This window comes from Saccoglossus kowalevskii, chromosome 21 (assembly GCF_978046115.1).
Source record: "Saccoglossus kowalevskii chromosome 21, keSacKowa6.1, whole genome shotgun sequence".
NCBI lineage: Eukaryota > Metazoa > Hemichordata > Enteropneusta > Harrimaniidae > Saccoglossus > Saccoglossus kowalevskii.
Window position 1 is genome coordinate 24,707,895 of NC_140661.1, and position 12,606 is coordinate 24,720,500.

Below are 12,606 nucleotides of genomic sequence, written 5' to 3' on the forward strand. Positions count from 1 at the left end.
ACTTAATTGCTTAAAGAGTCTACGTCTTAACTCGATTGTCCATTTTTTTCATGAATCCAGCATCTCCCGTTTCTCTGTGCATCTTGGAACAAATTTCAATATTCCTCTAACTACATATAATGATGTCATTCAGAGCAAGATGTTGCTCCAAAGTTTTGAAATGTGATTTCGTAAAAGAACGCATTGTGTTTGGTCTAAGTTTTCAATTGCTCCATTCGTTTGCATTCGTTAAATAACAGACGATAGGAAACTTGCATTTACTTAAAACAAGGTAATTTCTCTATTTTATCCCCAGTTCGCCGTCATGGTACCACACCATTCAGTAACGAATATCTGTATTCATCCGCATACATTGCGCCCAATAGCCCGTCTTATCTATTTATCAAATTTATTACATGCGGTACACATTTTGTGTTTGTAAATATTATATTTATAGTACATTTCAGCACAAAAATATCATAGTAAATTGATTCCATAAATTAGAAGATAATGCATCCGTGATTAAATCGAAATGACATATTTAGGTTTTCTATGAATTTGATTCTTTTATAACAAAGTAATAACTTATTGTCAGTAACGAACATCCTATTATTCATTATTAGAGGTATTACGTAACATGTAATTAAGGAATTTATTATATCCCAGTTTGTACTTTAAATTTAATGTTGGATGCAACACATATGGGACAGAAAACTGCCTGGGACACAATTCTCGGAGGCGGACATCCGGGCATTTTCTACCGCCTAGCAACTCTCGCGGTGAAAACAAAGACCAAAAACTCGCAGAAAACGGTACTTTGCAATGGTTGTTGAGAGTCCCCTGAACAGTGCAACAGGATTAGCCCTACGTGTGTAACATATATGAATTTGGTTGTTCAGGATTACTTCAAAGTTGAGTTTGTGTTGTTTTCTCGAGTTTTCACCGGCTCCACCGGCGTTCAACAGCAGCGCGCACAGAGCCCGTAGAAATACGTGGTACAGTGGTGTGCGTCTTAGCAACGTAGAACGTCCGTGACGTAGCTCCGCCGCGCCCCGAGGATTTGGATTAGCTGTGCGAATCGCATTCATTATATTTGGTGATAGCCTATCACGCGGTACAGTGTCCTAGCTGTGCGAATCGCATTCATTATATTTGGTGATAGCCTATCACGTGGTACAGTGTCCTAGCTGTGCGAATCGCATTCATTATATTTGGTGATAGCCTATCATGCGATACAGTGCCCTAGCTGTCCGAATCGCATTCATTATATTTGGTGATAGCCTATCATGCGATACAGTGCCCTAGCTGTCCGAATCGCATTCAATATATTTGGTGATAGCCTATCAAGCGATACAGTGTCCTAGCTGTGCGAATCGCATTCATGATCATACATATAATTTATTCCGATCCCAACGTATCATGACAACGCACCAATTGTTAATATTGACCACGTTACAGTCAATGAGCAAACGGTACAATAAAGCATTCAATATACGCTACATGGTTTAATGTGTCAGCGCCCTCAAGCAGATGCATTCACTGAATTTACAGAGTAAATATTTATGCGGAGAAAATTTGCCATTAACACGATAAATACATAAATCAAGTTACAAGCAATTTGTTATCCACCGTCAAAACTACTGCAATTAAAACAGCTCTTCACATCCAAGATTAAGACAAAATAATAATTCGGATATTGAAATATTCTGCGTTAGCATTATTTAACTAAATATTCGAGAGGTCACAGATACACATGATCAGCCGTCTATGAACTCAAAGTAGTTATGTTGTTTTTTTCCCGTATGAATTCGTCATTAGGTGTGAAGCGAATTATGAAATACACACTTTAGTGCGATTAAGCGCAATAAAGAGAGTTCTCCAGTTCAGAAATGATGCTTGGAGCAAATGTTGAACTCGTCACATAGTTAGGGGCATTAACTCTGGCTTTGGGGTCACTGGCGATAAATACCGTGTCGTTATGAACACGTCTCGACTATCGACCGGTTGGTGTTACTCATCTGTATACATGTTTGTGTAATAAAAAGCATGTATGACGAATCACTTTGCTCTTTCGCTGACACAACACGGGTCTCAATGGGGCTAGCAAGCACAGTAAAATAAAAAACACGTGATAGCGCCCTATCTGCCCAACACCGCCATTTGCTTCATAGTTTGTATAGATACTACCTATTACAGAATTGTTGGTTGATTTCTATAAAGCTTTTGCAAGATATAGTAATTAATGAGTTCACCTCGTAACATTCAGAACAGGGTTCATGCAAAGTTTTGGGTTTTGCGAATAGTTATTTCTGGGAATGTATTCGACAATAATTGCCGTAATGATTTAATGTGAAAGGCAAATAGGCTTGCTCATGAAATTTGAGACATGATATTTTACCTAATTGAAAACTTTATCATTAATTTCCCACATGTGTACGACCATAATTAACTTCCCAAACTATAGCAGGTGCAAATGTTCCCGCTGACTACCAACATCTCGTTTAGAAAAGGAGAGCCAACTAATTTGCTTTTGCTCCCAAATACTTCTCTTCTATTTATCCAAATACAATAGTCACATAGGTCAGCGGAACAGTGGACACGATGACGGTAGAAAAAGGAAAACGGTTTGGGAGGCCATCATAGTCTCACGTCTCTCTCGTTGTCAACGACATCTCAAAAAATAATATCGAAAGACAACACATTTTACACAAATGGTTGTTTTAAGATAACCAGGTCACAAAAATCCGCCAAATGTTTCGAAAAAACACAACCAGTCATTTAAAGACGGGAGTCTTCAGAACAAGATCATTGGTAGATGAAGCTAGTCGCGTAAATCGAATATATCAATTCTGTACTCCTAAAATACATATTAAAAGTATATATCTAATATTTATTCGGACTCCCGAATATAAGAAAGTTTCTCACTATTGAACAACGCTGAACAATAAAGCACCACAAAGATTGATTGGTCAGAAAGTGGTCCCGCATTATATTTCACTTCAAAAAGTCAAGTATACAATAATAAATCAATTCACTAAACTTAAACTTGACACAGCACAATATGCACCGACACCAAATCAAATGTTAGAAGAATGCCGTCTGGCGACAATGTGCATGTGATGCACAAAAGGGATAGATGTGCCGTTCATGCCGCTAAAATCAATTTAGCTGGTGTATTGAATAGATGTGTGACTAAACGAACTATCAAAACAGCTTTCCATAGTATAATGTGTACTGTAACCATTTCTCTACAGCGTTAAATGGGTAAATCCCTTGACTTTTTATTAACTTTATGAATATAAGATCAAATTTGAAGAACAGAGTAATTGTTCACACAGTCACAGCTCCATGAAATCATGGTGCACAAAATCTCGCATACTGCTTCGCTGAAATGAGTGTTGGTGTGGTGTTACAAGAAACACGTAGGTCGGGGCATTTATTGGGTGGGCCCGCACACTCCATCAATGTCTTATTTTTGAGTTCTTGGAATAGACGTAGATCTTCCTGAAAGTTACCGTCATAATCTTTTATTTTCTGCCAAAATGTTTCATTGAAGTGTCTATACAATCGAAGATCATCAGCATTCCACGCTGACGCGATTGCTTTCATCTTTTCGGTAAATGGTGGTCGTGAAGTTTTTGATCGGACTCTGCATGATATGTACACCATATCATCAAAACTCCAGCACAACAGTTTTTTCAACAAGACAAGGGATTCATCCATATATTCAGTAATCATAACTAAATCAATTTCTTTGCTAAGATCTTCTATTTTCTTACCAACATCGAGGGGGTCATTATGGTCTTGCCATCTGTATCCCAACTTCTGCAGTTGTCCATTCTTTCCCTGTCCTAAGATACGCATGTAGTTGTATGACACATTGCGCAAAAACTCCGCGAAGGGATTACTAGAATTCCCGAGGTTCATCTTCTTGTCGACTTGTAAATAATAAAACGCAGATTCTAATTGTGTATGTGGTGCTCTTAGTATGCTTATAAATTTTGCTTTCGGTATAAGATGTCTCAACACAGTATAATTGTAATACCCTATATGACTGGCAAGGTAATTATATCCGGGGAAATTGTCTGCACACGGATATCTTATTATCTCTGCATTCCCTTTAATAATGTTTATGTGCGACGAATGGTTAACAGGCAGCGCAGCAACCAAACCATGAGTCATCCCGTATCGACGAAGGATACCGGCGACTGTACTACCTCCGGTTTTGGCAGTTTTCACAAACACGTAATGTTCCACAGGTTTACACGTGGAACCTTGTGTCTTCTTTTGTGATACACTTTCGATAGATTTCGACTTTGCTTTTATGTGTTTTTTATCATTATTTGTGTCATCAACATTGGCAGATACGGAATATATCGTCTTAAAAAACGACTCCAGAGAGTTTATATTATTCCATCTGAAAAAACAACAATAGCATGGTTAAAAAGCAACAGAGAACCACGGTGACATTAGTCGTTTTTCATCATTTCCATGATCCTAACAAACGTAATTAGTCCATAGGCGAGAGATGTGATTTTGGCGTGTGCAATGTAGTCTATATTACACAAAGGGAGAAGAGCAATGTGGTGCTTTTACAATGACAATGTACTTGAGGCATGTATTAGAATCATATTTCATTATAGAATGGAATAATTAAATTATGCGATATAATACCAGCATAAAATAATAACGATGAAGTAGGTTTTTTTTTCATAAAAAAGTGCTATACTTCTGTGAAATACTTCTATTTCCATTTTATTCCTAAATATTCTGGGACGTGTCTGACCACAGTCATCGAACAGTCAATCAAATCACAAACTACTGTTACACTATATAGAGTTGAGCATATACATGCACAGACATATGCACACGAATACATTACCAGTATTAGAAGACACGCGTGTCATGGTATTAAATTAAAAACATATATCACTCAAAGTAAAATGCAAAACATTAATTTTAATATTCAGTGAAAAGTGTGTAGTCTGGGATAAATGCAATTACCTATACATACATCTGAGCATGATCTCATAAACTAATTAATTAAACTAATTAATAAGCAGTATTGATATATCTTCGAGCGCGTAGCTCGAAAAAAATATAAATATTGCTTCGACCTCATTATGATGTTTGCAACTGTATCAACATGAATGTCGGAAACCGACTACTAGAAACTGGACTGAGTGAGTATAAACAATAACAGCCGATACCTGTGAGAGCTGCGGAAAGTACAATTCGCGTACTTTAGGACACGTGCTCGTTACTGCTATGAACATAATAGATGCGAGAATAATTGTGAAACATTAAATCATTTGCTTTGCCAAACTATTGACTCAAATTATTTCTAAAACTGGTTAATTTTATGTACTGGTAAATTGGAATTCTTATTATATTAAATATGCCAACAATTTTTAATGTACAAACATTTAGAAATGAAAGTTTGCTATGAAAATAAACAAGACACTCTTTCTCGGACTCTTCTGTGTAACATAGTCAAATCATATCGCTTGATGTAATATGAATACCACAGAATAATACAGCCAAACCAATAGAACAGCATGAACATCCCTGTTACTCACATGATCAATATTATTATTCTGCATACATATCGATATTAAAGGAGGTGGTAGTCGCGTAGCGCGTGTTCGAATTCCATGTCAACAATGTATTTCACACGCGTTGTATAAGTCGCGAAGAGTCCCATATTGAACAGAACGCGCCTCGACGACCACCGCTCTTTAACGTCTTACATAACCTTTCAAATAATAGATGATTGTATTGATAACCACTTACTTATTTGAGTTGCAGGTGGACATACGAATGTCTCTTCCATGTGAGAACCCTACATCCTCGTAAATCAAAAAGTACATTACCCCACTCCCGATAAGAAAGATCACAGTTATTAGTGTAATCTTTTTCTTCAACGCGGGTCCTGATGGAGGAACAGAATCGATTATACAAACTATACACTATATCACTACAGCGAATTAAGTACACATTAATTTTGATAATGAATGGATACTTACCCATCATTTTCTGCAATCCTGGTAACAATTTTCAACCAACCTTTCTTTGTTTTGCTACATTTGAACAAAAAGACATATTATAGATGGCCATGCATGGCAACTACTAATGTCCCATATGAATACCGAGACTTAATATCACTGACAACTGTTTCCTTGGCCGCAACGAAATTATGGGCTGTTTTAGACTCGAGCTTGACACTTTGCCAAAATACAAAGTCTAATAGGGATTATTTTGCTTTGCCCATTTAAGTTTACGGCGTGTATTCGTACGAGCGAACACTATTTAAATAAATGTATTGTACATTAAACTGCAGGCTGGCGCATTGCGTTGTGTATTATAATTATGATCGTTGCGTATGGCCTCGCTTTCCAGTAAGATATTATTCGATGGTCGCTTTGTCATAACTGCATCTGAATTCAATTAACTGTGAGCATCATGATGTGATTGGTACATTTTTCAACCTAGTATTCTATGAATTGTCCATAGCTTAGAATTATTAATATATTTGTTGATTACTATCTAACCATTGAACCAATTGACTAGTTTAATATTAATGGATGATCATTTCTTGTTTCCAGATAATACAAACAAGTAAAATAGAAATGGGTTTACGGAAAAGTTATCATATGTTGGGCGTTCTATAATTTACTGTATATGGAATATTTCCATATATGTCACGTAATATTTTCAGATACTGTTCATTGACATTATTTGTGTTACTCCGCGAAACAATCGCTATATTCACTAACAACTGTTATGCTGAAATAGGCGTAGCAATAAATAACAGCAATTCGTTGAACTCCATGTTATTGCAATATATGAATTGAAAAAGTCAACATAATATATGTATCAACTGTTATAATGCAATGACGTTGTACTACATATTACACTTAGATATAAGACATACCTCTATAAGGGAAATTTGTCCGACACAAGTAGTGTAGTGTAAAACAAAGCAGCAGTAATTGTATAAATGAGTATACGAGCATATTTAGCTAGAATATGCAAATCATTTTGAAGCTACGTGAGTATCAATAAATGCATTTTCCAACACAATATTATTAATACTTAATTTGCACCAGTCGTAATGAAACTAGTTCGCAGTATTTAATTCCCCTTTTTCAGTTTTTCTTTGTATAAATATAACTGCTATATTACAAAGGCATTGAACCGAGACTTCGTTTCTGGTGAAGACCATACTCCCACGTATAGTGCAAACATTTGGAAGTGAATGGTAGGTGCCACCATAGACCCTCCACTGGAGGGTCTATGGTGCCACACGCGAAGCGGGATGATAATGGGCGCTACATATGAAGCAGGGAGGCGGTGGATGTCACATGTGAAGCAGGATGATAATGGGTATCACATATGGAGCAGGGTGATATTGGGCGTCACGCGTGGAACAGGATGATAATTATGGGTACCACATGCAGAGCAGAGTGACAGTTGATGAGTGAAGCAGGACGATGGTGGGTGTCACATGTGAAACAGGGTGATAGTTGATATCACATAAGAAGTAGAATGATATTTGACGCCACGTGTGGAATAAGGTGATGCTTAGTGACGCATATGAAGCAGGATGATGTTGGGTGTCATATGTGGAACAGGATGATAGAGGGTATCACATGCGGGGCTGGATGATATTGGGCTTCACGTGTGGAAAAGGATAATAATGGCAGGTGCCACATGCAGAGCAGAGTGACGGTTGGTGTCTTCTAAAGCAGGATAGTGGTAGGTATCATATGCAGAGCAGAATGGTATTGGTTGCCATATTTGGAGTAGGGTTTTCTCATTCTATTTTCCAACACCTGAACCCTTACCATGCTTCAATATATATTTGGTGATTATTATAATGACATTAATATTTTCGAATTAAAATTGTGCATTTAATTTAATTTTGATCTATTATTTATTTGTTATTATTTTTTCAAAGTTATGGTAATTGCGAAAGTATGTAACAAAAAACATAAACAAATACAATGTAATTACAAAAATAGTAAAATAAATATTTATAATAAAATACACGCCGTACTACAATACATCATATTTTAATCAGATTAATGTTGGCGCATATTTTGGATCATCATATATTATCAATTGTAATTCGGTTGTTTAATATTATCACCGTTTTTCTAATTAGCATATAATTGTAAGTGAATGCAAAGGGGATTATCTCATCCATGTCATGGGTCAATTTTAGAATGCACCAGATGGTGTGATGTGTATATAATTGCGTAATTTATGCTATCTGTAGTCTCGGTTGCAGCAACCCACAAGTCAACAGCAAAAATGATTGCTAAATTAGTAGTGGCGACTCGTCAATTTTACAAGGCGTAACTCCACCAACCATCACTTGAAACATGACGTTGATGTTAAAATTCAGAAGTGACTGTGCTTGAGAGAAGAAAAGTTAACAAGAAATATCTACACGCCGAATAAGGCGACCAACCACGTTGTAAACTACACGGCAAGTACTTTTTGCAGGAAATCTGATGGATAATCTAGGTATGATACTTTAACGTGCTGTATTCTTGCTTGATCACAACTTGCTATCTTTTTACAAAGTTATCGAGATAAATCATCCTCTTTCATTTGTTTATTTAGACAATGGTATTTTTGACAAAACTTCTTCAGGTATTATTGTGAGGCGATTTTCCGTTTCACCTAAGATGGGGTCGTCTATCTGATAATGCGATAATGCTTGGTGTCCTAACTAGTGTACATTACGTGGGCTTGTTCGGTTTCCCTGTACCTTGCTGTACGACATATTAGCAGTTTATTTTCAGTGCTGGCGAATGCTCTGTTAGAATCGCGTTCTTCGTGCCTATGTGTTTCTCTATCTAGGCCAATCATGCTAGAGTTAAAATTTGATTGTCAAATGTAGATGCACCCATTCGTATTTGAATTTTTGACCATTTTCATTGTTAATCGAACACAATTGTTTCAGGTATTTAATTATAAGAACTAAGAAGATAAATATAGAATTAACACTTAAAATGCAAATTGGTTTGTAGCAAATCGATTTTTCTTGTACGAGTTTTGATAATTACAAGACCTTATTAACAGTGACATTCTCGTGTAGTTTTTTCACACATATTTTGGCATATCGTCTACTTGTATACATATTTTATTTCACTATCGCGTTATATTTGTCCATTTGATGTACTTACAACTTTGTATAAACATACCTCTTTATCAAGTTGAAATTTTAACCAGTGATTTATTGTCCTGCGTTTCGACATGCCGTCTACTCGTATATAGAATGTAGAACAGATATTTCCTCTATATAGTTATAAAATTATGTGTTTCCTTTTGGTATAACGGACAATGAATAATTAAAATTTCTGCAATTGTACACACAATGTTTCTTATAATATATTTTCGTTTGGTAATGGCTGATTTAAACACTTTGTTGTCGTCGAATATGTTTATCGCCCTCTCTTGTTTTTGTTAAAATCTCATGTTGCTTTATAACTTGTCCGGCCGACTCTCAAGAGCAAATGATCGTTCGAGTTGTGGGCTATTATGTAATTTTTTTTTGAAGTTGAGATTCGATTGGGGCTTATCATGATTTGACTTAATATGAAATATTACAACCAGATTCCTACTATGAACTATGACAGCGCCACCATTCGATGAACATTGATGAAAAATATTTCGACAGCACGCACATAATAGCATTCCCGATGAATGGAGAAATGCGGTTCACGATAAAACGCCTATAGTGAGCGATATAACTTCTTCATACTTTAGTTGAAATGTTTGCTCGAATCAGGTAGCATTCGTCTTATAGTACTATAAAGTAAGAAGTCGTTTTGTACAAAATTAGGTTATCATGAGTCGTTGATGGCGCGCTTCATATACAAACTTCGAGCGAGACTTCTGCGTTACTAACGTAACATAACTTATAATATCTCGTGCACTTGAAGAAACGCAATAATTATTTATTAGTCGTCCAAAAGTACTTATAACTCATGAAATAAACCATTGTTCACTTAATAGATAATTTTAAATTAAAATATGTTAAATAAAAACACACGTAACCACTGCAAGAACGTGTGCGTTTTGAGAAAAATTAAACTTTTTTATTTGGGTACATCGTTTGCCATGCTATGACTGAATTTTATTTGTTGTCATCTAGAGTTTAATATTATAACTGCATATATGTTATCCAGGTACAATATAATGTTGTACGGTGTGTTAAAAAGAACTATTAGCCACAGTTTGTTCTGAAGTCCCGGCTATGTTCAATAATAGTGAGCAGGAAAAGCAGTAAAAGAAACGGTCGTTTCAAAATGAAGTAAAATATAATATTTCTGGGAGCTGTTGAATATTTCACTCTAGGCTGGAAGGAAGAAGTGATATTTAAATCATATCGAAAAGGTTGTCTGGTGTGATAACTATAAATGCGCGTAATTATTACTAAAGTTTTGTTATAAGTCAAAAAACAAACAAACATCGAGACATGTTCGAGAGATATGGTAGTGTGTTCTAGTTTACATGGTGTGTGCTAAATTTGACGTATCCTTTTTCCTCACGCAGGACGGACACGAAATTTAGGACCTGGTCCTTTTGTATTTGTATTTCTTCTTGGCTGCTGCCTACTGTATTCATACCTGAGCGCCAAAGTGATAGTTCCGAGTGGTTTTCTACCACCAATCCACGTGGAATTAACCAGGTATGCATTTGAATCTTATTTGCAGTAGTCCAGTATCCGATATAATAGCTAATAGCACAAAAAATCATTCAATATTGTCGAACAGTGAAAGAAGAATTGTATGTAGAATTATACTTACAAATTTGACAGGTGTATTATCTCACCATCTGTTTTCTTTTGACATAGGTCGGAACCCATCGGCGCAGCAGAATCAAATAAGACTGCAAAGTATTCAAGTATACCAACCGTACCATATATTAGACATAGCGATATAAAGGAATCAGTCGTACGTTTAAGTAATGCCAGCACACCATATTATTTACACGACGGTGTAGCAGAATTACTAAATGATAGTTCAGCAAAGAACAGTACTAGAACAGATATTAGACACGGTAGCGAGGAAAAATTGAACTGACCATTCAGAATATACTACTGTGCCCAAATATAAGGGCACCGATGTACCAGACTACTTCACTATTCATTGAATAATATATGGACGGTAAATCCCTTAATTGAAAAGTTAATAATAAGCAGGATATAATAAAGTCCTTAATAGTTTTCTGTTCTATGAAGAACGGGAAACAGTGCGACTATGCATTCTACTAACCATGGCTACTAGTATGTTTAAATTAGCTTAAAGATTTAGCGATACTATGTTGGTTCAGTTATTCTGGTGCTCTTACAAGATGAAAGTGAATCTCCTTTACTTGAGAAGCTCCTTCATCATTTCTATGTTGTGAAAACTGAGTTACTATTACCAACATCTTAATCAAGAAACGGCCACCCTACAAATGACAATTTTTTGTCTTGTTCAAATTTCCTGAACACTTGATATTTCTTCAATTTGTTCACAGAGGGCCTATTTAATACACTGGGTGTAATTGACATGACATAGAAATGGTTTGACACAATGTGGGATAGAGGTGGAGCATAGTAAAATATCATGCCAAATTGCATAACACATAATGAAATGTTGTTGTTTCAAATGAAAAAAATGACTTTGGAATGACATCACAAATCTGTTGGTTAAAATACTCCCGCTACACTGTCTTAAGCTTCGTGCATACTTTGCGGTATCCTCGTAATAACCTCATATTATATCAATATATATGTTTATATTGCGAAATAATTCTTAACCTGCAACTTGTCATCTGCGTTGTGATGCTGCAGTTGCCAACAGCATCTTAGAACTTGGCACACCCACATTGCTGCTTGCAGCTATATTCATATTATTGTAGCATCGTGGCAAACAGCATTTTTGTGGACTATTGTACATCAAGTTGTTTGTGAATGTCATCGATATATTGTACAAAACGGTGTTCTGTACTATAGGGAAAGAAATGATTAAAACAAAACCACATTACACAGATTGCGTTGGACAATATATCTGTGCCATTGAGTGACAACCTTAATATGAATATCAATTTCGTTAATATAATGGGCGATATGAACAATTTCACTTGGAAAATGTACACTTAAATGTAATTGCAGAAGGATTATGCTGAAATTAATTAATTTCTGACACTAAGTGTAGCGACTGTCATATAGACAGGATATACGAGAGATGGATTCGTAATATTATATTATTATAAAGATTATATAAATTGATGTTATGTCATTCTGATTAAATCCATGAAGTCTAATAACCGTTTTTAACGACGACGTGTGTACCGAGTAGCAAATCAAAATGTCATCGTATTAAGTTGTACAATTTTATTTAAAAAAAACAAAACTGCTGCGATTATCACACCGAGTCAGTTACCTGATGAATTTCTGCATCACTGGTGCAAACATGTCCTCAGAATGATTATATCATTCACGAACATTACATTCCTTATCTACAAAACCGTCTGTCTGTCACCAGGAAAACTTAATCTGTTTTTGACAAATGTCAGTAGAGGTTGCCTTTCACACAAGGACTTATAGTTTTTACTGCGCGTAAT

The 12,606-nt window shown here is 35.9% G+C and overlaps 2 protein-coding genes across 3 annotated transcripts; one reads left to right on the forward strand and one right to left on the reverse strand.

The window, feature by feature from the left end:
• Window positions 1-2,944: 2,944 nt before the first annotated feature.
• Window positions 2,945-6,978, reverse strand: LOC146729816 (galactosylceramide sulfotransferase-like). 2 transcript variants are annotated; one of them, XM_085494869.1, is made up of 4 exons: window positions 6,914-6,978; window positions 6,006-6,059; window positions 5,773-5,911; window positions 2,945-4,396 (listed from the first exon to the last, which is right to left on the reverse strand). In XM_085494869.1, exons 2-4 carry the CDS (start codon window positions 6,010-6,012, stop codon window positions 3,334-3,336), a joined length of 1,209 nt encoding a protein of 402 aa, XP_085350995.1. In that variant the 5' UTR covers window positions 6,013-6,059; window positions 6,914-6,978; the 3' UTR covers window positions 2,945-3,333. The 2 variants fall into 2 exon arrangements, with proteins under 2 accessions (XP_085350995.1, XP_085350996.1); XM_085494870.1 differs by lacking the exon at window positions 6,914-6,978 and having other exon boundaries at window positions 6,006-6,194.
• Window positions 6,979-8,265: 1,287 nt separating this feature from the next.
• Window positions 8,266-11,269, forward strand: LOC144351330 (uncharacterized). Its single transcript, XM_085495177.1, has 3 exons — window positions 8,266-8,511; window positions 10,549-10,684; window positions 10,850-11,269. Exons 1-3 carry the CDS (start codon window positions 8,499-8,501, stop codon window positions 11,076-11,078), a joined length of 378 nt encoding a protein of 125 aa, XP_085351303.1. The 5' UTR covers window positions 8,266-8,498; the 3' UTR covers window positions 11,079-11,269.
• The last annotated feature ends 1,337 nt before the right edge of the window (window positions 11,270-12,606 follow it).

What these genes read in the sequence shown, in the direction of transcription:
- LOC146729816 (XM_085494869.1), bottom strand. An exon ending in TCCACCTGCAACTCAAATAA is followed by an intron (nt 4,397 to 5,772) that starts GTAAGTGGTTAT and finishes TTGTTTTTTCAG; the next exon opens with ATGGAATAATATAAACTCTC.
- LOC144351330 (XM_085495177.1), top strand. An exon ending in ATCCACGTGGAATTAACCAG is followed by an intron (nt 10,685 to 10,849) that starts GTATGCATTTGA and finishes CTTTTGACATAG; the next exon opens with GTCGGAACCCATCGGCGCAG.